At 32.0% G+C, this 25016-nt stretch overlaps 1 protein-coding gene across 1 annotated transcript; it reads right to left on the reverse strand.

The window, feature by feature from the left end:
- Positions 1-117: 117 nt before the first annotated feature.
- On the reverse strand, positions 118-24993 carry LOC114329032 (UMP-CMP kinase 2, mitochondrial). Its single transcript, XM_050655657.1, has 6 exons — positions 24700-24993; positions 17732-17805; positions 17523-17655; positions 16235-16433; positions 14388-14678; positions 118-275 (listed from the first exon to the last, which is right to left on the reverse strand). The coding sequence occupies exons 1-6, from the start codon at positions 24887-24889 to the stop codon at positions 161-163; spliced, it is 1002 nt and encodes a 333-aa protein (XP_050511614.1). The 5' UTR covers positions 24890-24993; the 3' UTR covers positions 118-160.
- Between the last annotated feature and the right edge of the window lie 23 nt (positions 24994-25016).

A 25016-nucleotide genomic window follows, 5' to 3' on the forward strand; every position in this document is an offset into this window, starting at 1 on the left:
ATATCAACCAGGTCTGCCAAAGTCCAGTGTACTTGTATAATGGTCAAAGTAAGATGTCTTCTACAGAAGAAAAAAAAACCAAAGGAATTAATAATTTAGTTTAGTAAAACAAACCTGTTGTAGTCAAAAATTGCTTTATTAAAAAAATCTATTTTGCCAATTACAATAGAGGCGCAACTTTTTGGTACGCTGCATTTAATACTTCGTCTATGGATAAATCAGCATTAAGCATTGTCACTTCTGGATTGGCCATGTTTTTATATGCCAAAATCATGCTAAAAGAAAAAATAGATTATTTAACACAAAAATCGAAATAATTTTATGTTTTATAATTGACGAAAAGAGTACAAAAAGTGGCTAAGTAAAAGTTGATAGGTTTTGAGATTATTAGATCCTTGGCATCTAATTCTGGAAATTTTCTTACAGATATACAGGGTGTTTGGTAAATAATGGGCCATAGCTAAACCTTAGATTCCTGAGCTTAAAATAGGTCGATTTAAGCTAACTTACCTTAGTATGAAAGTTGATAACAACCGAAATACAGGGTCGGAATACAACCGAATAATAAACAATACCGTCAAAGTTAAACTTTCGCCACCAAAAATGATGTATTACCCAGAGGGTAATACATCTTTCCACATACGTCTTTCGGCGCTCATTTAATACGTTCAATTTTTTTTATCCCCCACTCCACGTACTTTTTTAATCAAAATTTTTATTCTCTTAATATTTTTACTTAAAAAAGGTATACTACATTCATCTCGCTAAACTCAACTGTTTTCGAGATTAACGCATTTTAAATCTGCGATACAACATAATTTTTTGCATAATATCATTGTAGTTAGACCCGAAAAATAAACTTAAAAACCATAATAATTGTGCCAGTTCTCATATTTATGTCATTACATCACAAATTCCATTTGAAGAAATTTGCGATACATTTTTGTAAATTTTTATGGTTTTAAGTTATTTTACCGGTGTAACTACAATGATATTATGCAAAAAATTTATGTTGCCTCGCAGATTTAAAATGCGTTTATCTCAAAAACGGTTGAGTTTAGCGAGATAAATGTAGTGTACCTTTTTTAAGTAAAAATATTAAGAGAATAAAAGTTTTGATTCAAAAAGTATGTAGAGTGGGTAATAAAAAAAATTGAACCTATTAAATGAGCGCAGAAAGGCGTATGCGGCGTATCTGGGTAATACATCATTTTTGGTGGCGAGTTTAGATTTTTCGTCTCAAAAAACCCACGCTTACCAAATTTCGTGTTATTATCCCATGCCTGTCAGGAAATATTCAAGAATAAAATAAAATAAAAGTTTAACTTTAACACCCTGTATTTCGGTTATTATCAACTTTCATACTAAGGTAAGTTAGCTTAAATCGACCTATTTTAACATCAGTAATCTAAGGTTAAGCTATGGGCCATTCTTTACCAAACACCCTGTATGTGGTAGGGAAAGAGAGTTAATATTTTAAAGGGCAATATCTTCCTTAGAGGTGCCAATTTTACCAATATCTTAAAAGGTAAACAAATGTTACATAACCACTTATTTAACACTATAGTCCAGGGCGCATCTGTTTTGAGATGGACGTTGAGAGGTGACTCAAATTTTTTTGCAGAAGTTGCTTGAAAATAACTCAAATAATAATATTTGAGTTATCCTCCCACTCAAAATGGTCCGGAACATTGTTTAAATAATCAAAATGTCAAAAATTGAAGGAAAAATTCGATTTTTTTCCTCGTTTTTTGATTATAACTTTAAAAGTATTCATTTTCGAGAAAAGTTGTACTGACTTAAAAGTAGCGTAATTAAATTTCCTACAACATAGAATTGGTTAAGAATTTAAAAAATAGTCACCCTAGTTGCAAAATAGCAATAATTGCGAAAAAACCATACAAAACAAGTATTGGCATTTTACGTTTTTCAACCATTTATGCTACACTTAGGTCCTTCATATTTCACTCAGAAAAACTTCATGATACACTAAAACAATACTGTAAACTTCATTAAGATCGGTGCAATAAATTTTGCAAAATAAATTTTGCAATCCAGCTTTCGCAAAAATAATTCATTTTTTCAAAATGTTACAGGACTGAAAATAAAGCAGATAGCAAGTTGAAATTTTTTTTTGCTTATAGAAGTGTACTGTACCTTGTATTTGCAATTTTCAAAATTAAAATCGATTAATTACCACGGCGTCAGAAAATTTTTGAAATAAACAATAATTTTTGGTGCTACGCGCAGGACAGCGGTGTTCGATTCACACAAGTTGATTTCCACCAAAATTTCTTCCAATCATTATCTAATATATTATTATGTTACTCTATATTTTGTTGTATTTTAATATTTTAATTCCACAAAAATCAAACTAATTTTATTATTGTTTGTGAAATATTGTTTAAACAATTGCATATGTTTAAAAATAATAAACTTTTATTATTTAAGTTAAAATATATGAACAAAGAAAGTTTTTGCTAATAAAAGTGTTATTTCAAAGGATAGAGTATGTGTTTTTATTTTGCAATAAACAAATTTATTTATTTATATCGAAATGTAATAAAAATTAAAATGTATCAATCATTGTCAAAGGTCATTAGAATGCCCAATCAGAGCAAACTATCCGCTGTCCTGCGCGTAGCACCAATAATTAATGTTTATTTAAAAAAATTCCTGACGCCGTGGTGTTAATCGATTTTAATTTTGCAAAATTGCAAATCAAAGGTACAGTACACTTCTATAAGCAAAAAAATTTTCAACTTGCTATCTGCTTTATTTTCAGTCCTGTAACATTTTGAAAAAATGAATTTTTTTTACGAAAGCTGGATTGCAAAATTTATTTTGCAAAATCTATTGAACCGATCTTAATGAAATTGAAAGTATTATTTTACTGTATAATAAAGTTTTTCAGGGTGAAATATGAAGGTCCTAAGTGTAGCATAAATGGTTGAAAAACGTAAAATGCGAATACTTGTTTTTGTATGTTTTTTTTTCACAATTATTGCTATTTTGCAACAAGGGTGACTATTTTTTAAATTTTTAACCAATTCTATATTGTAGGAAATTTAGTTACGCAACTTTTATGTCAGTACAACTTTTCTCGGAAATAAATACTTTTAAAGTTATAATCAAAAAACCAAGAAAAAAATCGAATTTTTCCTTAATTTTTTGACATTTTGATTATTTAAACAATGTTCCGTACCTTTTTGAGAGGGAGGATAACTCAAATATTATTATTTGATTTATTTTCAAGCAATTTCTGCAAAAAAATTTGAGTCACCTCTCAACGTCCAAATGTACTAATATTTTTACAGATGCGCCCTGGTCTACTATGGAGAAGATGTGGACTGGTAGAAATGACTAATGCCAAAGTTAAAGCAGTCAAGGTAGTAGCTGGCGTGCAAGTTGGAATACAAGAAAAGGAGGTATTCACTCGAGATATGGATCTAGGGATCACTTGTTCAGAAATATGAATGTCTATCCTATCAAGAGTGCAGTTGGAGTGGGAGAGGTGGAGAACCATTGTCAAATTAAGAAGTTGCGAATTACCAGTATCAATTTAAAAAGTTGCGAAATAATTAAATAACAATGACCAAGGTAGAGAAATCAGGAGAGGCATTGAACACGCATTTTAATAAATCCGGACAAGCATTTATAAAAATGAAAAAAAAATATTATGTGCTAGGTATTCTCGACTTTTTTGTATGGAATGGAAAGCTGCACACTAAACGTGGATAATATAAAGAAGTTGGAAGCATTTGAGATGTGGTGCTATAGAAGGTTTTTTGAAAATACCATGGATCCAACGAGTTACAGATGTAGAAGTGTTAAGAAGGCTACAAAAGGATTGCGAGGTCATAAAGCACATCAAAACAAGAAAGCTGGAATATTTAGCCAACATTACCAGAGGTGCGAAATATGAGATCTCATCTCTCCCAGCCAGTAGTATCTCCGATGTGAGAACACGACGAAGAGCATGCTGTAGATCAGACCATCTTTTACTACAAACCAAATTTAGATGCAGAGTTAACAGGGAAAGAAACGAAAGACAACAAAGAACAAACAAACTGGACCTGAAAAAACTGAAGATCCAGGAATGTAAAGAGAAGTACGAACAAGAAGTCGTAAATGAGAAGGACGCTAGAACTGCACTCCATAGAGGGCAAATGGAGTAATATCAAAACAGCAGTAGTGACAGCAGAAGCGTCTACCCTGGGAAACAAGAAAAAGGAGAGAAGAGGAGCATGGTATGATGACGAGTGCAGACAAGCAATAGAGGAAAGAAATGAAGCACACAAAATGTACATGACAAGAAGAACACGGGAAAGACGAACATTATTTGAAGTCGCAAGACGGAAAGCAGACAAGATATGTAGAAAGAAAAAGAAGCCTATGAAAATGGACAAATAGAAAAAATGGAAGAAAATTTCAAAAACAACGAAATTAGACGGGCATACGAATACCTAAAAAAGATAAGAAGTTGGTAATACCTTGGTATAAACCTCAAACAAGTCTGTGTAAAGATGAAAGTGGGCAAATAATCAGTGACCAACAGAAAGTCACAGAAACCTGGAAGCATTATTTTCAGACCCTACTTGAAACACAAGTAGACATGGAAGATGAAATGGGTATGAACTACGTAGAAGAGAATGCAGTAGATAATGGAGTAGAAGCTCCAACTATAGAGGAAGTTCTCGAAGCTATTAAGGCCCAGAAAAACAATAAAGCCTCGGGAGTTGACGAAATACCAGCAGAACTGTATAAGGTAGGTGGCGACCACCTAGCAAGTCACATCCACGCGCTCATCAAAGACATATGGCAAGAAGAGAAAATACCCGACAACTGGAAGAAAAGTATAGTATGCCCGATCTATAAAAAAGGAGACAAACTCCAGTGCCAGTGCAAAAACTATCGTGGAATCTCTCTACTATGTACAGATATAAAGTCCTCACTATATGTATACGTATATATGTAACTTATACGTTAAAAAAATGCATTTTCTCAGCTTCCCATGGAGCAATTTTCTTCATTCTTTTTTGTTCCCAAGTAACTCGAGTAGAGCCATCTAACTAAGACATTATTAAATGTCAAACTTGCTTTTGTTTTGTTATAATAGATTAATTTATTTATAAGAAAAAAAACTACATATTTTTCCAGTTATAGACTTTTTTTAGATAAACTTACTGCAAGTGTACCTTTTAACGTTAAAAACACAAATATTCTCATTTGAAAGCTGTATAATTATTTAAACAATCTTTATTTAAACAAATTAAACATTTTTGTTAGAATAAATAAATTAATTTATTATAACAAAACAAAAGCAACTATGATATTTAGTAATGCGTTAGTTAGATGGCTCTACTCGAGTTACTTGGGAACAAAAAAAGAATGAAGAAAATTGCTCCATGGGAAGCCGAGAAAATGCAATTTTTTAACGTATACCGATTTTGAACTTTGAGATTACATTTTCTCGAACCTCATTTTTTATAGGAATTTTGCTATTTTTGGTAATTTTCACTCGTAATATCGATAGTTTTTATTATAATAATACAGTGGAACCCCGATAAGTCGGCCCCCGATAACCCGGAAGTCCGGCTAACCCGGACCGATTTTCATCAGATAAACATTTTGATTTTCAATATTTTGTATTTTTCAATTTAATTGTGGCTTATTTCCAATCAAAATAGTTAATTATCAGACAATCCTTTCAACAATAAAAGTGTATGTAATATAATATTTGAGAGATAATGTGTCTAGACTCTCTGTGTCGTGTACTTATGTGTGTAATTTGAACACGAGATTAAAAATTACTCATAGTACACGCCGCAGAAACAACAGCCAGCTGTCTGTAGTATATATTCCTTTTTATTTCAAACTGTCAGCATTATTTAGGAAAGACTATTTAAAAAATTCTTTTATAAACAATGGTCTTTAGTATTGTGTGTCTTGTATTGTTTGGGTTTGGTGTTTTTTTTAGAATTGTAATGAGTAGGTAATATGTACTGTGCATATTTATAAAAATATTTCATGTTATTTCAATTCTAACGGAGTTTATCTGTAAGTATACCGTATTTTATTAATTTTTACCATATTCTCCGGCAATCTCGGATTTTCGATAACCCGGATCGGTCGTGGTCCCGATTAATCCGAGTTATCGAGGTTCCACTGTATATCTTATGAGTATTTTAAAGATATGAAAATTGGTCTGGAGAAAGAGGACAAAAATAAAAAGGTGATGGTTCGAAAATTATGATCCTATTGTTTATATCTGTGCCGTAAATGCCGGTCAACTTTGACCAGTTGTATCTCAAGAACCACTCATCACAATTAAACGTTTTTTCTTTTAAAAGAAGCGTCCTGCCGCTTTTTTTCCAATACCGATTTCATGATTTAATTTAATTTAATATTTCCCGAGATATTATATTTGTTTATAAGCCAAAAAATTGTTTATAATTTTAAAATATTCCTGAGGCCGCTTAAATAGTCCAATTTCAATTCTGTAAAGTACATTAGATAGGTACAGTGTCTTTGTATACAAAAATCATAGTTATTCTTATGTATCATAATTATTGTGGTTATTATAGCGGCCGTAAATTTTTAATTAACAATTCAATTGTTGCTAAACTGTTCATTCAATTTCCATCGGCTTCTGGAATTATAATCTATACGAAAAGAGATTTTATATTACCAAGTTATTTAATTATTGATAAACAATTACTTACATAAAATTTTAGTTGAAAATTAAAGATATTGTTGGAAAAACCCGCATTTTCCGGGGAAAATTTTCGTCGAAGTAAATCGGGAAGAACACGTCTGTAAGCAGAATTTAATTGCGGTGAATTTTTATTAGGGTGTTTTTGGTGTAAAGTTAAAATCTTTGGAGTTATAGAGCAACAATTGAAAAAAACACGATTTTCATGCGCCCATTTGTTTATAAAAAAAGTAGCACACTATCTGCGGACTTTGCATACCTATATTAATAATATATACAATCATAAGATTCGATTCCAGCAATAAAATTGCTGGTAAATAACTTTTCCCAAAAATGGCCTATTCTCCGATAATCTGCCCAGACTACAATGGAATGATCGACGGAAAAAGAGGAATTGGTCGGAAGAAATATTCATGGCTCCGAAAACTTCGTCAATGGACTGGCTTATCAGCAGATGAATTACTACATGCCGCGCAAGATCGAGAACGATATCGGCAAATTGTTATATGGAAGCTACCCACGCCTAAAAATTTGGGCACGGTACTTAAAGAACAAGAAGATCTTTTCAGAGTAGCCGGAAATAAGATACAGATAGCTGTAATGGTAGCCAACCTCCGATAGGAGAAGGAACTACAAGAAGAAGAAGGATTAATAGAAAGAGTTGATTATATTGTTAAATAGGTAAGGCTGAGGAGTTAATTATAAGTAGTGTGACCAACTCCAATTGAGTCGAATTCGGGACAAGGCTAAAAAAATACCTAAAATCCGGGACATTCCCATGAAAATCGGGCCATTTTTTTTTAAATATAAAACTTTATTCATTTTATTGATTTATTTCGGAAATCGTACTCAAAGAAGGAAAAATTAGAAAATTAACTGATGTTGGACTTCAATGTAAACAGAACCTTAGGCTAATATAAAAATATAATTATCATAATTATATTGTCATGTTTTTAAATCGACTTTTCAGAAGACGATAATTAAAATACAGAAACGGAAAAAACACAGAGTTTGAGTTTTCGTAGAACTATAATACCACGAAATAAAATGCATGCGTTTTTGATGTATTAGTTTTACACTTTACACTAGACAGATAGTTTAGGTCGACTATTAGAAATTGTTGACTTTTTTTCCCACCAATTCAGTTTGATGTGAATTCTTAAAAGAATAACGTGTTCAAAATTTGAAAATAGAATTTTACCAAATCGTTGAAAATTCGGATGACCCGGAAGCCTTGTCCGAGACCGAGAAGCCTGGACACGACTTCGTAATTCGGGCCATGTCCCGGATTTTTCGGGCTAGTTGGTCACACTAATTATAAGAGAAATTATCTGCACTGGACACCTCTTTTGGAACAATTACTAGACGGGATGCTGAGACTGCAGATAGTGCCAGATGTTCAGCTTGTTGGCTACCTTCAGGATCAGGTAGTTGTGGCTTTGGCTAGGACTAAATATAAATTTAAAGGAAGGGTGAATAGAGCGATTGAGCAGATTACAGTGTAAATGAATGAAACAGAACTGTATCTGGCGCTACAAAACAAATAGAAGTTTTGTTAATAGAGTCACAAAAACTGAGAAAATTATCTTGTTTTGAATTTAAAGCGTGTCCCCAATATTACCATGTATGTTAAGCATGTACAGGATTTATATTAGCATCCAAAAAATAAGAGCAATCCATATCGATTTAATTTTTAAAAGTCTCAAACAAATATTATTTACATATACTGTTTACATTACGTAAATGGGTGATATTGCTTCGGTAATGTAGGCCACTCGTTTTGAAAACAACGGAGTCAGCAATTATGTTACTATTAGTATTATTCATGGTCACATTCAGGTGTAGTCAATCATAACAAAACAATTGGGATTTATTTATAGATACGTAGAAAGTAAAGAAAGAGATTATTCATTATTCAGAAACCGACGTGGTTAGAATAGAGACATTATCCATCCCGACACCAACTAGTTACTGTCTATTTAGTGTTATAAATAAATATATTTCGGTAATTAGTGTTTCAACTTAATCAACCCCATCATCGGGGGTAATAAGGGAACACTAAACCCAGTATCTTAGGGTAAACTATTATCTGATTCTGGTATTCTTAAAGATATAATCCATCTTATTTATAATAGAGAAGTCCTCTTGATATGATAAAAACTATTGGAAACATCTACCAAAACAACAAAATGAAAATTAGAATAGATGGACAACTTAGAGAATCTATAGATATAGGCAGCGGAATAAGAGGGATACTCATTGAGTCCTATGCTTTTCAATTAAATCATGGATGAAATCATTAAAAGCGTCAACAAAGGAAGAGGATACAGCATGGGAAACAAAGAAGTAAAAATACTCTGTTACGCAAACTACGCAGTACTGATAGCCCAAGATGAAGATGGCCTGCAAAGATTAGTCCACAGATTTAACATAAGAGCAAAATAATTAAATATGACAATTTCATCTCAGAAAACTAAAACAATATTAATCAGTAAAGAACCAATCAGATGTAAAATATAAATTGATAGGTCCTTTTCATGAGCATTTTTCAGTGCGTCACAAATGATAGAAAAAAAGGTAAGTCCGTGATAATACACATTAAATGTGTACAAGACATGTGTACATGTGTACATTATAAATTTTATAACATTTATTCTAACATGACATTTTAGTTAAATCTGACAGTTGTCACATTTTATTTGCAATTTGGCATAAAAATAAATCAATTGTGTTTATTGCATTTATAAAATCTTATTTTCTTTGATTTGTATAGTGTTATAAATTTTACAGATTATATTCGTAGATATATTATATAATTCGTAAATAATTTTTTTTCGATTACAGCGCCACCTATCGACAACTAGATTAAATGTTATAAATGTTTCTAATCACAGACGTGCCTTTTTTTCTGTCACATACAATTTAATGCGTTAGAAAGAAATCGAAAAACTATGACGCACTGAAAGATGCTCATGAGAAAAAGAATATCAGTATTGAACAAGTAATGGAAATACAATACCTTGGAATTACATTGTCAAGCTACGGAGACCTGGAGAAAGAAGTGAGAAATCAAGTAAGAAAAGCAAATCGACTGACAGTATGTCTTGATAACACTATAAGGCGAAACCGACATATTAACACTGAGATGAAGTCAAGAATTTATAAAGCCAGTTTAAGACCAATAAGATATGAATCAGAAACAAGACCCGATCCAGCCACAACACAAAGACTACTTAAGATGAAAGTACTGAGAAGAATTACAGGAAATACGCTGAGAGATCGAAAGAGGAGTGAAGACATTAGAAGACAATGTAACCATTGTATAAACGAATGGACACTAAATAGAAAAAAAGAATGGAATAACCGCATAAGTAGAATGGGGGAGACACGTGTGGTCAAAATAGCAAGAGATAAATCACCAATGGGTAGAAGAAGTATCGGCCAGTGGCGTAACCAGGGGGGGTTTTGGGGGTTGTAACCTCCCCCTATTGGGATGTACTTTGAGCTCTATACGCTTAACACCCTTACTTTCCAAACCCCCAGCGACCCTCCAGTAGTTGTAACCCCCCCCTTAGGATCATTCTGGTGACGCCGTTGGTATCGGCCGACTACGCAAAAGATATAGATATCCATAGAGGTATCAATCCGCCAACGAACAAGCAGAATTGCTTATAAAGAGGAAGAAACAGAATGTGTTCTCGGTACATATAGACCGGGCAGTATCGTCGCCCCCGCTAGCGCAATTATTCCGATTCGATTTTTTTGCACAAACTTACTCAAAAAGAGGTCCTTATAACATATCCACAGGGTGCCGGGCGGTGCCGTGGTCGAAAAATTTTTTAAACAATTTTTTTTAAACAAATTCACAAAAATAATTTTTTTATTTCCAACAATTTTTTTTAGATAATTTGGGTCATTCTGAGCAAAAAAGGTCTCTTGTCATTTTTCTCTAAAATTGACTGTTGTCGAGTTATACGCGATTAAAAAGTTGAAAAATGCGAAAATTGCCATTTTCAAGGCTTCATAACTCCATTAAAAATGATTATTATGAAACTCAAAAAGTGACAAAATCAATATTCAAATACCTTCTTCAACGTCCTGAAGAGACTTTTGTCACTATTTTATTACGAAGCTGTTATTTTTAGTTATTAACAATTAGCGGTATAGTCCAACTGTATCGTCGCCCCCGTTAGCGGAACTATTTCGATTCGATTTTTTTGCACAAACTTACTCAAAAAGAGGTCTTTATAATATTCATTTCCATAGGGTGCCGGGCGGTGCCGTGGTCGAAAAATTTTTTAAACAATGTTTTTAAACAAATTCACAAAAATAATTTTTTCATTTCCCACAATTTTTTTTTAGATAATTTGGATCATTGTGAGTAAAAAAGGTCTTTGGTCATTTTTTTCTAAACTTGACTGCTGTCGAGTTATACGCGATTAAAAATTTGAAAAATGCGAAAATGGCTATTTTTAATGCTTCATAACTCGATTAAAAATTATTATTATGAAATTCAAAAAGTGACATAATCAAGATTCAAATATCTTCTTCAACGTCCTGAAGAGATTTTTGGCATTATTTTATTACAAAGCTGTTACTTTTAGTTATTAACAATGAGCGCTATAGTCCAACTGTATCGTCACCCCCGTTAGCGGAACTATTTCGATTAGATTTTTATGTTATATTTATTTGTTAATATATTTGTCTATATAATTTTTGGAATTACTTATTTGAAATATCCTATCTCCTAAATATGACTATTTTATTTGTTAAAAAATGTTTCATTTACCTATTTGTTATTAAAATTATGTTATGTTTAATTGTTGAGGCGGATGAATTAGAATAATTGCCGTGATTGATTCTATTACAAAATATTTTGCATTTAACTTGGCGATAGTTGATGAAAAATTGAATAACATTCGCAAAAAAATAAATAAACAAAACAAAGTTTTAAACTTTGAGTTATGTTTAATTGTTGAAGCGAATGAATTAGAATAATTGCCGTGATTGATTCTATTACAAAATATTTTGCATTTAACTTGGCGATAGTTGATGAAAAATTGAATAACATTCGCAAAAAAAAATAAATAAACAAAACAAAGTTTTAAACTTTGATGTGGTAACTTTCTGACTTTCTTAATAATAATTATTAATCGAGTTACTAACCCTTGAAAATAGCCATTTTCGCATTTTTCAAATTTTAAATCGCGTATAACTCGACAACAATCAATTTGAGACGAAAACTACAAGATACCTTTTTTGCTTAGAATGACCCAAATTATCTAAAAAAAATTGTTGGAAATGAAAAAATTATTTTTGTGAATTTGTTTAAAAAATTATTTAAACAATTTTACGACCACCGGCCGGCACTCTGTGGATATGTTATAAGATATATTTTTGAGTAAGTTTGTGCAAAAAAATCTAATCGAAATAATTCCGCTAACGGGGGCGACGATACAGTTGGACTATACTGGCTAATTGTTAATAACTAAAAATAACAGCTTTGTAATAAAATAATGACAAAAATCTCTTTAGGACGCTGAAGAAGGTATTTCAATCTTTATTTTGTCACTTTTTGAATTTCATAATAATAATTTTTAATCGAGTTATGAGGCCTTGAAAATGAGCATTTTCGCATTTTTCAAATTTTTAATCGCATATAACTCGACAACAATCAATTTTAGAGAAAAATTACAAGAGACCTTTTTTGCTCAGAATGGCCCAAGTTATCTAAAAAAATTGTTGGAAATAAAAAAATTATTTTTGTGAATTTGTTTAAAAAAAATTGTTTAAAACATTTTTCGACCACGGCACCGCCCTGCGCCCTGTGGATATGTTATAAGGACCTCTTTTTGAGAAAGTTTGTGCAAAAAAATCTAATCAAAATAGTTCCGTCAACGGGGGCGACGATACAGTTGGACTATAGCGCTAATTGTTAATAACTAAAAATAACTGCTTTGTAATAAATTAATGACAAAAATCTCTTCAGAACACTGAAGAAGGTATTTGAATCTTGATTTTGTCACTTTTTGAATTTCATAATAATCATTTTTGATCGAGTTATGAAGCTTTGAAAATGGCCATTTTCGCATTTTTCAAATTTTTAATCGCGTATAACTCGACAACAGTCAATTTTAGAGAAAAATGACAAGAGACCTTTTTTGCTCAGAATTACCCAAATTATCTAAAAAAAAAAAATTGGAAATAAAAAAATTATTTTTGTGAATTTGTTTAAAAAAAATGTTTAAAAAATTTTTCGACCACGGCACCGCCCGGCACCCTGTGGATATGTTATAAGGACCTCTTTTTGAGTAAGTTTGTGCAAAAAAATCGAATCGGAATAATTGCGCTAGCGGGGGCGACGATACTGCCCGGTCTAATAGTTGTTTCAAGATAATGGGGAACATAGTCTGTTTGTATGCGACTCCTGAATGAATTAAAGACGATATGAGATGGGCTTAAGAGTCAACAGTAGCGATCAACAGGTAGCCACAAAATATAACTTCGGGAGATAGTATCATAAACTTTGGCAACAGTGGTAATCTTTGACATTATCTAAGATTAATATTTTGACAATATCATAGTCGCGCTAAATGGAAGTAATAGAAAACGATTTTATTATTAATAAATAGATATTTATAAAAATAAACCAAAATGGGTGAACATTTTATGTTAAGATATGTATTTAGAAAGGTACTTGCATGAAATATCTAATAATAAAACAAGAATAAATAATCATTCTTTGTTGTGAAGCGAAACAAATTTCGATTTTCGCATAATTTTGGCACGGTGATAATATTTTTAGAATAAAAAATCCTCCTAGAACTTTACTTATTAGAATTCGAAATATTTTTACGTAAAATATACTTACCTACCTACATATAACTAAAACTCACAATTAACAACAATCTATTATTTCAAAGAATTCAACAACTTATACAACAACAACAAATATATAATAAATTAACTATCAATAAACACTACTTTCCTATGAAACAACAAAAACGAATTCTTAAATTAACACACTACTGCACTGAACAGATATCGATAAAGATGACAGAACAGATTAGAGAAAATCTGACGCAGGTTTGTCAAAATGACAGTGATAATTTCTCTATGTTGCCTAATTAGTTATTTAGTTATAATAGGTTCGATTTCTTGTTAGAAATAAAAAATTTTAGTAGTTCCAAGATTACACAAAATCTAGGCATGGGATAAAAAAGTTTATTTGAAGAAAGTTTTTTTTTCTTTTTAATGGTGGTACAGGCTCCTTTTTTCAATATTTTATTTAGTTATAGAGTAATTTCCACGTACTAACATATTTCTGAAATTGGGCTCTGTACCGCCATTCTTTATTATATTACGAATATGTGTGCCAAATATCTCGACAAAATATTCAAAATTAGAGCCGCAATCTTGGAACGCGTTTGTTGCTACCTGTTGATCGTTACTGTAGCCTCTTAAGTGATAGGCTTACAATGGAGGTGTTGGTTAAACTTTTACTGGATAGAAAAGATTGGAATTTCGTGAATGGTATGACTGCTATGGTGATAAAAAAGACAGAGAGACTGTAGAGAGAGAAAAAGAGATAAAAAATGCATCGAGATAATGTAGTTTATAATAAAGCAGAGTAGATTAGATGCGATGGGGAAGAGAGTGTAATGATACTTACTTATTTCTATATTCTGGACACCTCTGCAACAATCTTTCGTTTTTTCCAAATGTCTTCTCGATTTTCTCTTTTTCCTCAGCAGTTAAAGCTGTGTCGTCATTTTGTTTACCCCTTTTGTATAACCTTTTTTCCCGAATGTCTTCATCAACTTCGAGATAAATCACTACATCTGGTTTAAGTAAATCGTTAGGCCAGTTGTAGATTTTGTCACCTTTTGGAGGCAGTATATATTTTCCGTTTGTATTATAAGCAGCACGAGCTATGGAATAAGTTGCTGATGAATGCCAATATCTGAAACATAATTATTATATTAACATATTTCGGGGTACTTAAATGTTAGGAGTTAAAGACTATTCATATTCATCATCATAAGTGGCTCGACAATCCGTTGTGGATCTTGGCCTGCTCACAAAAAAGTCGCCACTCCTGTCGATTCCTTGCAACTTCCCTTCATCTTCTGACTCTTAGAATATTTAGGTGTTCTTCCATATCATCAATCCATCTTCCTCGTGGTCGTTCTCTACTTCTTGTATCCTCTGATTTTGAAAATGTTAATCTCTTCGTATATTCGTGATCTGACATCCTAGCACTGTGTCCAGCCCAATTAAGTCTCTGCAATTTAACGAATTTCACAATATCTGGATCGGTATAATATAACTGATATAGTTCAAAGTTGTATCGATATAACATTTTTATTTTGCGGCCCAAAAATCTTTCTAAGAATTTTTCTCTCAAAAATACCAAGAAGTTTTTCATCATAAAGACTATCAATAGGATAGTAATTTCCAACAAGTGAAAATATAATATTGATTAAATATTAAGCCATGGATATGTTTTATTAAAATTGATAATATACGATATTATTTCTTCACATAATGAGTATTAAAAACAACTTTTTCAAATCTGGTTACAGATTTTATATATCATGGTTATATAGCTTCCACTTTATCACTTGAAATCACTTTTCAGCCTTGATTTTCTTCCTTTTCTAATCAAAAAGCATTGTATTCCCCATATCTCGTTTAATTTTGACAAAAATAGTAATCAAGTGGTTTTAGATCAGGGGAATTAGGTGGATGAGTCACAATGTCTCATTAAACGATTAGGTTCTCAATATTCCGGGCCTTATGGAGCCTGTCTTTGTTGTCAAGGAGCATTACACCATCATTAGACTTTTTTTCAATTTGTGTAGTGTGCCACACTATTCACTAGCACCTTGAGGTTGCGTTAGGCATGAAATCGACCAATAATATCTTTGCCCTGTTTGAAAATAGTAACGATCATGATTTTTTTTTGATAAAAACTGAACTTTGAATATTTCAAGTGATAAAGTATAAGTATGACAGTATTGTAGATATTTTTATGCAGACGTGTAACAGACATTCCAGGTTTTATTCTCTGTCATTATTTGGCCGAGAAAAATTCACGCTCAGCTTCAAAATGTTTGTATCCAACCAATTTTCTGAATTGTGTAAACCTTTTAGGAGGACTGTATATGTCTTTCTTTCTTCTCTCATGAAATTTAATCATTCCTTGTTTCAGGTATTCTAATTTTTACTTTAACATTTTTGGGAGTTTTTTTATACATTATTGATTATCTTTTTCTTCTCTGGTGCTGTTGGATCTCACAAAAAAAAATTATAAGAGATAAAAATGACTATAAAAAGTATGTAATATAGTCTATGTGTGCTTCTAATTATATTTGAAATCATTCACAACACAACATTCGAGGTACCAGTATAGAAAGAATATTTGCTGTCTCTGCTGTCATATTATTAATGTTGTAGTGGATCAACTGCACTAGAGAAGTAATATTAAACCTTTTAACGCCAAATAGTAAATCTTACCTATCCAGGACCACAGGTGAATCCTTCAGCAATATATAAACTTCCAATGCTGTTATATAATGGGCAAAACGATGGTATATATTGTCTAGTAGTGGATTATTAGCAAATTTATCTTTTAACGTTTCCACTGTGCTTGAAGGCGAATGGGATTGTACACCATTGATCTTCTTCGATAAACCACTCACAAGAGTTGATTTTCCTAAAACAAATATGTATTAAAACGTGTATTAAAACAATATACACAAACGCTGAAAGACTGAAAGAGAAGTGAAAATGTAAGAAGGAAATGTAACGTATAGAGCATAAACTATCATATCAGTGATGAGCGCGCTAATAACCGGCAAAATAACGCAAAAGATGGACAGCATAATGCGCTGTGAAATAACAACAGATGAAAATAGTAGGGGTGGGAAATTATCGGTATTCACCTATAAAACATTACCCTTTACGATAGTTTCCCACCTTTAGACGTTAGCTAAGAGCTAGTTGACTTTAGTCATATGTATGACGTTAACGTGACATACATTTTTTTAATTTTAAATAATTTTGACGGAGCTGTTAGAACGAATAAAATGAGTGAGTGAGTAACACAATATGATTAATGTGTTAATAATTTTACTTTAATTTTTAAATTCATTTTTAAATAAAAATATTTGAAGTTTTAATTTTTAAAATATTTTTATTTAAAAACTAATTTCAAAATTAAACAAATAAAGTTTTCCCATTCAGTCGGGCAAAAAATATTCAGCTACTACCTTGTCATATTTTGACATTTATTTGTGTCAGTCGAAACGAAAAAAAAAAGCTAACGTCTAAAGGTGGGAAACTATAAGTGGTCATATTTTATAGGTTTATACCGATAATTTCCCACCTCTACTAGTTTCATCTCATTTTATTTCACAACGCATTATGTTGTCCATCTTTTGCGTTATTTTGCCGGTTATTATCACGCTCATCACTGCATTAAACAGAAAATAGAATGAGGAGGCAAGATTAATCAAAATAGCAAGACTTAAATCGCCAAATGGTATAAGTGTTAGTCAACCTCGCATAGTGATAACCTTCCATAGAGATATCAACTCGAAAATCAACAAGCAAAATTGCTTCTAGATACGAAAAAAGAAGAAAAGTAAATATCAGGAAGCAGAAATTAAAAAAAAGACTTTAAATATAAACTGGCGTTAAATTTAGCACAAAAGGAAAACCTCTAGATAAGTTATTTATATTGATGTTGAAACAAGAATTCCTGTGAGAAGGTACTATAGTATAAAAGGGTAAGAAATATTACCTGATCCTGCTAATCCTTCGAGAACTATTAAAGGATGGTTCTTTCTATAGTTTCTTCGTTGAAACTCAGCATTTTTGTCCTTCGCTCTTTGATATAACCTTAAAAGTCCTTGTACGCCTTCATGATCACTGAACTAGAAACATGAATATATTTTTTAATAAGTAAAATATAGAACATAATAAGTTAAATATAATGATATATATGCTTACCTGAGGAAGACGCAGTATAGTTAACATTGAATCTGCATCTGGATAGATGAGAGGAAAAGGTGTTTTAATAGAATCTAAAATTTAAAATACCAGTCAATTTAAGTTACTTATCTAAACCTTTAACTTAACAAGGGAAATATGGGAATATAAGATTAAAAATTGAAAGAAGGGTATTCATCATCAATGGTGCTACAGCCCTATAAAAGAGCCTCGACCTTCCCAAGTCTATTATGCCAGTCAGTTCTATCCATTGCCAACTTGTAAAGGATTTATATTAGCATCCAAAAAATAAGAGTATTTAATCGATTTAATTTTTAAAAGTCTTGGGTAAACATTATACACATTCAATGTTTGGATTTCATAAGTAGGTGGCATTGATTTATGTAATCTAGGCCACACATATTGAAAACAGCAAGTCAGCAATAATGCTGCTATTAGTAATTCACGGTCACGTTAAAGAATAGTCAATCATAACAAACAAATACGTTTTATTTATAGATACGTAAAAAGATAGACAGAGATTATTCATTATTCAGAAACAGACTTGGTTAGAGTCGAGACGGTGTCCATCCATCCAACACCAACTAGTTACTGTAATACTTAGTGAGTTAAATAAATATATTCAAGTATTTAGTGTTTCAACCTAATCAACCCCATCACCGGGGGTCTCAACCCTGTACCACCATAAACTGTTGCCCGCCTATTTTTCTACCATTCTCATCTACACCAATCCTTCCATCTAAGTTTTGGCCTACCCCTATTTCTACTTCCCACAGATCGTGACATAAGGATTCTTCTAGGAAGTTGGTTCTGCTGTGATCGTGCTAGATGTCCTTCCCATCTTAGTCTTTCTATTTTTATAAGAGGTACTACTCTTTACCACCAAATATATTAGTCCAGGGCGCATCTGTTTTGAGATGGACGTTGAGAGGTGACTCAAATTTTTTTGCAGAAATTGCTTGAAAATAACTCAAATAATAATATTTGAGTTATTCTCCCACTCAAAATGGTCCGGAACATTGTTTAAATAATCAAAACGTCAAAAAATGAAGGAAAAATTCGATTTTTTTCTTCGTTTTTTGATTATAACTATAAAAGTTGTGTAATTAAATTTCCTACAATATAGAATTAGTTAAAACTTTAAAAAATAGTCACCCTTGTTGCAAAATAGCAATAATTGCGAAAAAAACCATACAAAAACAAGTATTCGCATTTTACGTTTTTCAACCATTTATGCTACACTTAGGACCTTCATATTTTACCCAAAAAAACTTTATAATATAGTAAAACAACACTGGAAATTTCATTAAGATTGGTTTAATAGATTTTGCAAAATAAATTTTGCAACCCATCTTTCGCAAAAAAAATTCATTTTTTTTTAAATGTTGCAGGACTGAAAATAAAGCAGATAGCAGGTTGAAATTTTTTTTTACATATAGAACAATACTGTACCTTTCATTTGCAATTAGCAAAATTAAAATCGGTTACCTGCCACGGCGTCAGGAATTTTTTTAAATAAACATTAATTTTTGGTGCTACGCGCAGGACAGCGGTGTTCGATTCACAAAAGTTGATTTCCACCAAAATTTCTTCCAATCTTTATCTTATATATTATTTTCTTACTCTATAATTTGTTATTTTTTAATATTTTAATTCCACAAAAATCAAACTAATTTTATTATTGCTTGTGAAATATTGTTTAAACAATTATATATGTTTAAAAATAATAAACTTTTATTCTCTAAGTTAAAATATATGAACAAAGAAAGTTTTTGCCAAAAAAAGTGTTATTTCATCCTTCGGTTAAATAATCTTTCTAGAGTTTTATTTTTTAGAATAATATGAAATATACCTTTTTTATCTACCATAGAGTATGTGTTTTTATTTTGCAATAAACAAATTTATTTATTTATATCGAAATGTAATAAAAATTAAAATGTATCAATCATTATCAAACGTCATTGGAATGTCCAATCTTAGCAAACTATCCGCTGTCCTGCGCGTAGCACCAATAATTAATGTTTATCAAAAAAAAAATTTCTCACACCGTGGTAGTTAATCGATTTTAATTTTACAAATTGCAAATGAAAGGTACAGTACACTTCTATACGCAAAAAAAAATTCAACTTGCTATCTGCTTTATTTTCAGTCCTGTAACATTTTGAAAAAATGAATTTTTTTGCGAAAGCTGGATCCATTGAAACGATGTTAATGAAATTTACAGTATTGTGTTACTGTATCATAAAGTTTTTCTGCGTGAAATATGAAGGTCCTAAGTGTAGCATAAATGGTTGAAAAACGTAAAAAGCGAATACTTGTTTTTGAATGTTTTTTTCGCAATTATTGCTATTTTGCAACAAGGGTGACTATTTTTTAAATTTTTAGCTAATTCCATGTCGTAGGAAATTTAATTACGCAACTTTTATGTGAGTACAACTTTTCTCGGATATGAATATTTTTAAAGTTATAATCAAAAAACGAAGAAAAAAATCGAATTTTTCCTTCATTTTTGACATTTTGATTATTTGAACAATGTTCCGGACCTTTTTGAGAGAGAGGATAACTCAAATATTATTATTTGAGTTATTTTCAAGCAATTCCTGCAAAAAAATTTGAGTCACCTCTCAACGTCCAAATGTACTAATATTTTTACAGATGCGCCCTGGTCTATATGTTTATATCTGTGGTATATCTCGTCTGTGGTACCTCCTCCTCCAAACACCATTTTCACAGATGCCACCGAATCCTCTTAGGATCATTCGTTCAAATATAAGCAGAAAGGTTTCATCTACCTTAGGGTGAGACAGGGAAGCGTGTTGTCGCCAAATATTTTTAATGCCTACTCGGAAGCGATCTCGAAAAAAGCTCTCGAGGGTTGAAGCAGCTGGAATAAAGGTAAATGGAGTTCCCATTAACAACATTAGATATGCGGATGACACTGTCATCTTATCCGAAAATATCAGCGGCGGCTCGTGGGTCAATCTTCAGGGGGGTCATTTTGGTTTGAAAACTTCAAACTGTTGATTTTTTAAAGTATTTAAAAGATCTTTTAGCATTTATATTTTAGATAAAAAATACAGACTTAGATAAAACTCAATACTATTTACCCTAGTTTTCCGAAAATTAAATTTGTCTTTTTTTAGAGTAAATCTTTTAAAAAATATAGGAAAAATGGTATGAACAGGTTATTGACTGATATATAGATAGGAATATTTATAGTATAATAAATTGTAAATTTATTAAAACGAAACTTACTTTAAATATTTTTATATTTTAAGTCAATTCTTCTATCCTTTAGTTCTGCAAAATAGTCTATGACCTTCTCATTGAAATTTGGAATGCTCTTGACAAGCGTTTTCTCGATGCTCAGCATAGACAAGGCACTAAGTCTAGGTTGTCCCATCGTATTACGCAGGAATGTTTTTACTCTTTTTAAAGTAGAAAAACATCTCTCACTTTCCACGGTTGTCATAGGGAGTGTGCACAAAATATTTAATAACTTCACTGCTTCAGAAAATGTTTCAGACAAATTCATGTTAATAAAAAGCTGAAGTATGGCTACTGCACCAGCACTATTGCGAAAATCCTCACGACAATATAAGACTTCAAGTTCCGATTTTAGTTTGGAAATATTCACTGTGGGATAATTAGCCGTCACCATTTTTAAAATATTTTGCGGAAAGTTGGTAGTGTATGCTTCAAATTTCTCTATGTAGAATAACTGTGAAATCATGAGATGATCATTGAAACTAAACCTGTGATTTATTTCAGATATAATAATATCACAAATTTCAAGTGCAGTTCGTCGCTTTGGATCCTCTGCAGTAGTTTTTCTTTTTTTTGCTGTTGATGTGCTTGGTACTTCTGATTCCAAAATAGTATTTCTAATTATTTGGATATTGTTGTTAAAAGACAGGATACAATTTTTGACAGATATAACATCAATGTCTCGCATTTGCAATTGTTTAAACAATATATCAACATGGGGCATTATTTTATGGAAAAAATTTAACCAAAATAAAAAATGCTCATCTTCCAAATGTCTTTTTAAACCAGTTGCTTGATTTATATTGTTACCATCTTGCTCCTCATCAATAATTTCCTCTAAGCAAGATTTTAAATCATCTTTATAAGTGTATACAATTTCAACACATTTTGTATTGAAAGCCCATCGAGTAGGCGCAGCTTTAGGTAGCCTTACTTTAACCACTCTATCCAGAACCATCGTACGTTTTGGAGATCGGCCGAAAAAGGACGAAAATCCGTGTAAATTTGCAAAAAATATTTTTATCGGTTTGTGTTGACTCGCCGCTTTTTGGAGGATAAGATTAAATTGATGGGCATAGCAGTGAATGAAGTGTGCATTTGGGTATATTTCTTTAATTTTTGTTTGTACTCCTCCCAGTTTACCGCTCATGACTGATGCACCATCGTAACTTTGGGCAATCAATTTTTCAGGTGCTTCATTAATTTTTAATAATTGAAGTTCTTCCAATATTACATTAGTTAAATGTTGTGCTGTAGTACCTAGGGGGTTAACAAATTTCCAAAATCTTTCATGTACAATACCAGTTAATACATATCGCAATATGATAATCATCTGCGTTTTATTGGAGCTGTCTGTGGTCTCATCTACTTGAATGGCCACAAAATTTGTCTGGCCAATCTCCTTCATGATATGAGTATGCACAATGGCTAACATTGATTCTAAAATATCGTTCTGAATTGTTTTCGATGTTCCTTTAAATACTGTACTTTTTTCAATGTGTTCTTTAAACATTAAATCCAGTTCAGAAACAAAATCGATAAGGCCCAGAAAAATTCCACGATTATTGGAGCTGTCACTTTCGTCATGACCGCGCAATGCAATTTCGAAAACTCCACAAAATTTTACACAGTCGATTAGTTTGTTTAAAATATACCTATTTTTAGATACCAATTCATTAAAGTCATGCACAGATTTACGATATACACTATCAAGTTGCTGTCTTATGTTAACACGTCCTAAACTTGCGTAACTCATTGATGAATTTATATGAGTAGTTGAAGAGGCATGTTTTGTAATTTTCACTTTTAAATGCTTAATGTCAGTTACTCCATTTTTCGCCCATACAGCGTCATTCGAAAACAGTAAACACGGATAGCAAAAAAATGCATTTCTCACACTGCAGCCACAAATCCAATCACACAAATTGTACATTGATTCTTTAAAATATCTTTGAATGTCCTTACCCCTATCCTTTGTTGTTTGTTTTAAATTCATGTTTGGTTTTGGTCGACCACTTTCTTTTTTCTCAAGCCGCCGTTCATAATTTAGTGTTCCAGCAGATTTTAAGGCAATTATTTCGTCAACAACACTCATCTTGTTTTTGTTACAATCACAAAAAAATCCAACAAAACAAAATAAATTACGCAAATACGCCGCGATCGATATAGACCTGCCGTGAAGTGCGGTCAGCAGACGGTAACTAACTAAACGTGAGGCCGTCGACTCTACTAGAGGTATACGACGGAAAGGTCACTCCCACTCTCGCCCACGAAATTGCTATCTGCCGTCTCTTTTCTATTTTACATGCATTTGTCCATAAGCCATAAGAACTGTATATAGACAATTTAAAATACGGCCCAGCCACGGGCTTGTGTATAGCGCGAGGCGCGACGTTATTATATCTATTATATTTGTTTTGCCAATGCAGACTGCTGAGAGAGAATTTTATATTTCAGAGTGAAGTTTTAGATAAAAGATATTTTTAATAAAATTGGTATTTTTATGAGATTATTTTAGGGGGGTCATTGACCAATTGACCCTAAGGAGGAGCCGCGCTTGGAAAATATTGGGGATCTTCAGAGGCTGGTGACCAGAATAGCAGAGTTTGGACAAGAATACGGGCTAACAATGAATGTCAAGAAGACAAAGTTTATGAGAATATCGAAAACTCAAAGAAATAACGAGAATCTCTTCATAAACGGATCCAATATCGAACGAGTCGACCAATATACCATATACCTTCGAACAATGATCAACTCCACAGGAAATCAAAATCAGAATAGAAAAGGCCAGAACAAATTTTAACAAAATGAGAGACGTGCTCTGCGCAAGAGATTTGAAGTTGGAGCTAAGAGTTAGGTTATTTATTATTCTAATTGACTTCCACTTCATTTTAATTGTTTCGACTTCCACTTCGAACGTCGTTGTCAAAATACAACGTATTTTGACAACGACATCCGAAATGGAAGTCGAAACGTTAATAAAATAATTTTTCAAGTTAAATTGTGGCTTATTTCCCAATTAGAATAATAAATTGCATAAATGCCGCAAAGAAATAGCTTCAGAACAATATTAAGAGTTAGGTTGGCTGGTGCAACGTTTTCTTGACTTTGTTTTATGGAATGGAAGCTTGGACCTTAAATGCGGCATCAATAAAAAATTAGATTCAAACGAGCTGTGGGTGTACAGAAGAATTCTGAAAATATCGTGGACAGAACACGTCACAAACAAAGAGTTATAAGAAAGATGAATAAAGAAATGGAATTCTTAAATAACCATCAAAATAAGAAAATTAGAATATCTCGGACATATTACACATGGAGAGAGATACAGCTTGCTCCTATTGATTATGCAGGGAAAGATTCAAGGAAAAAGAAGCATAGGGAGACGCAAAATATCGTGGCTGCTCAACCTGAGGGAATGGTACGGATATACATCAAATGAACTTTTCAGAGCAGCCGTCTCTAAAATCCGAATAGCTATGATGATTGCGACCTCCGTCGCGGAGATGGCACTTAAAGAAAAAGAAGGGTTATGCTTATGCCTCAATGTAGGTACCCATGCCTTTTCTTACATGATGTTTTTATTTCAAGAAAAATTAGTTAAAATCGGTTGACAACTTTTTACTTTTACAGCAATTGAGGTGTTTCCAATGTAAATGGATCACACTCACACTGTATATATAAAAACAAATACTTACCATTGTTTTGTGCTTCAACTTTAGGTGCAGGACATCCTCTATCTGTTACAAAACCTGTCGTCTGTAGCACCACGAAACTCAATACAACAAATATCACAAATACGCTCATTTTCAAAGAACTAAACTGCTTCAGTTTTATCATCATCTGAACACAACCGAAGGTTAAGTAAGAAAATGAGTAAAGAAACATCGAATGAATTATTGAACAAAAGTTTAGTTTTGAAATAGTACATTATCAAAATTAATAGTTAGTGATAAAGCTCAGTGTGTTTATGTGTTAAGACATAGTAAATTATTTCGTTAGTAGTGAAAATTAG

This window comes from Diabrotica virgifera, chromosome 7, assembly GCF_917563875.1.
Source record: "Diabrotica virgifera virgifera chromosome 7, PGI_DIABVI_V3a".
Lineage (NCBI taxonomy): Eukaryota > Metazoa > Arthropoda > Insecta > Coleoptera > Chrysomelidae > Diabrotica > Diabrotica virgifera.

Excerpts from the sequence above, each read along its gene's own strand:
- LOC114329032 (XM_050655657.1), bottom strand. The coding sequence starts at position 24,889 with ATGTTTCTTTACTCATTTTCTTACTTAACCTTCGGTTGTGTTCAGATG. Across the intron at positions 17,656-17,731 it reads CTATACTGCGTCTTCCTCAG|TTCAGTGATCATGAAGGCGT; the intron begins GTAAGCATATAT and ends TCATGTTTCTAG. Across the intron at positions 276-14,387 it reads TGTCCAGAATATAGAAATAA|CATGATTTTGGCATATAAAA; the intron begins GTAAGTATCATT and ends TTTTTCTTTTAG.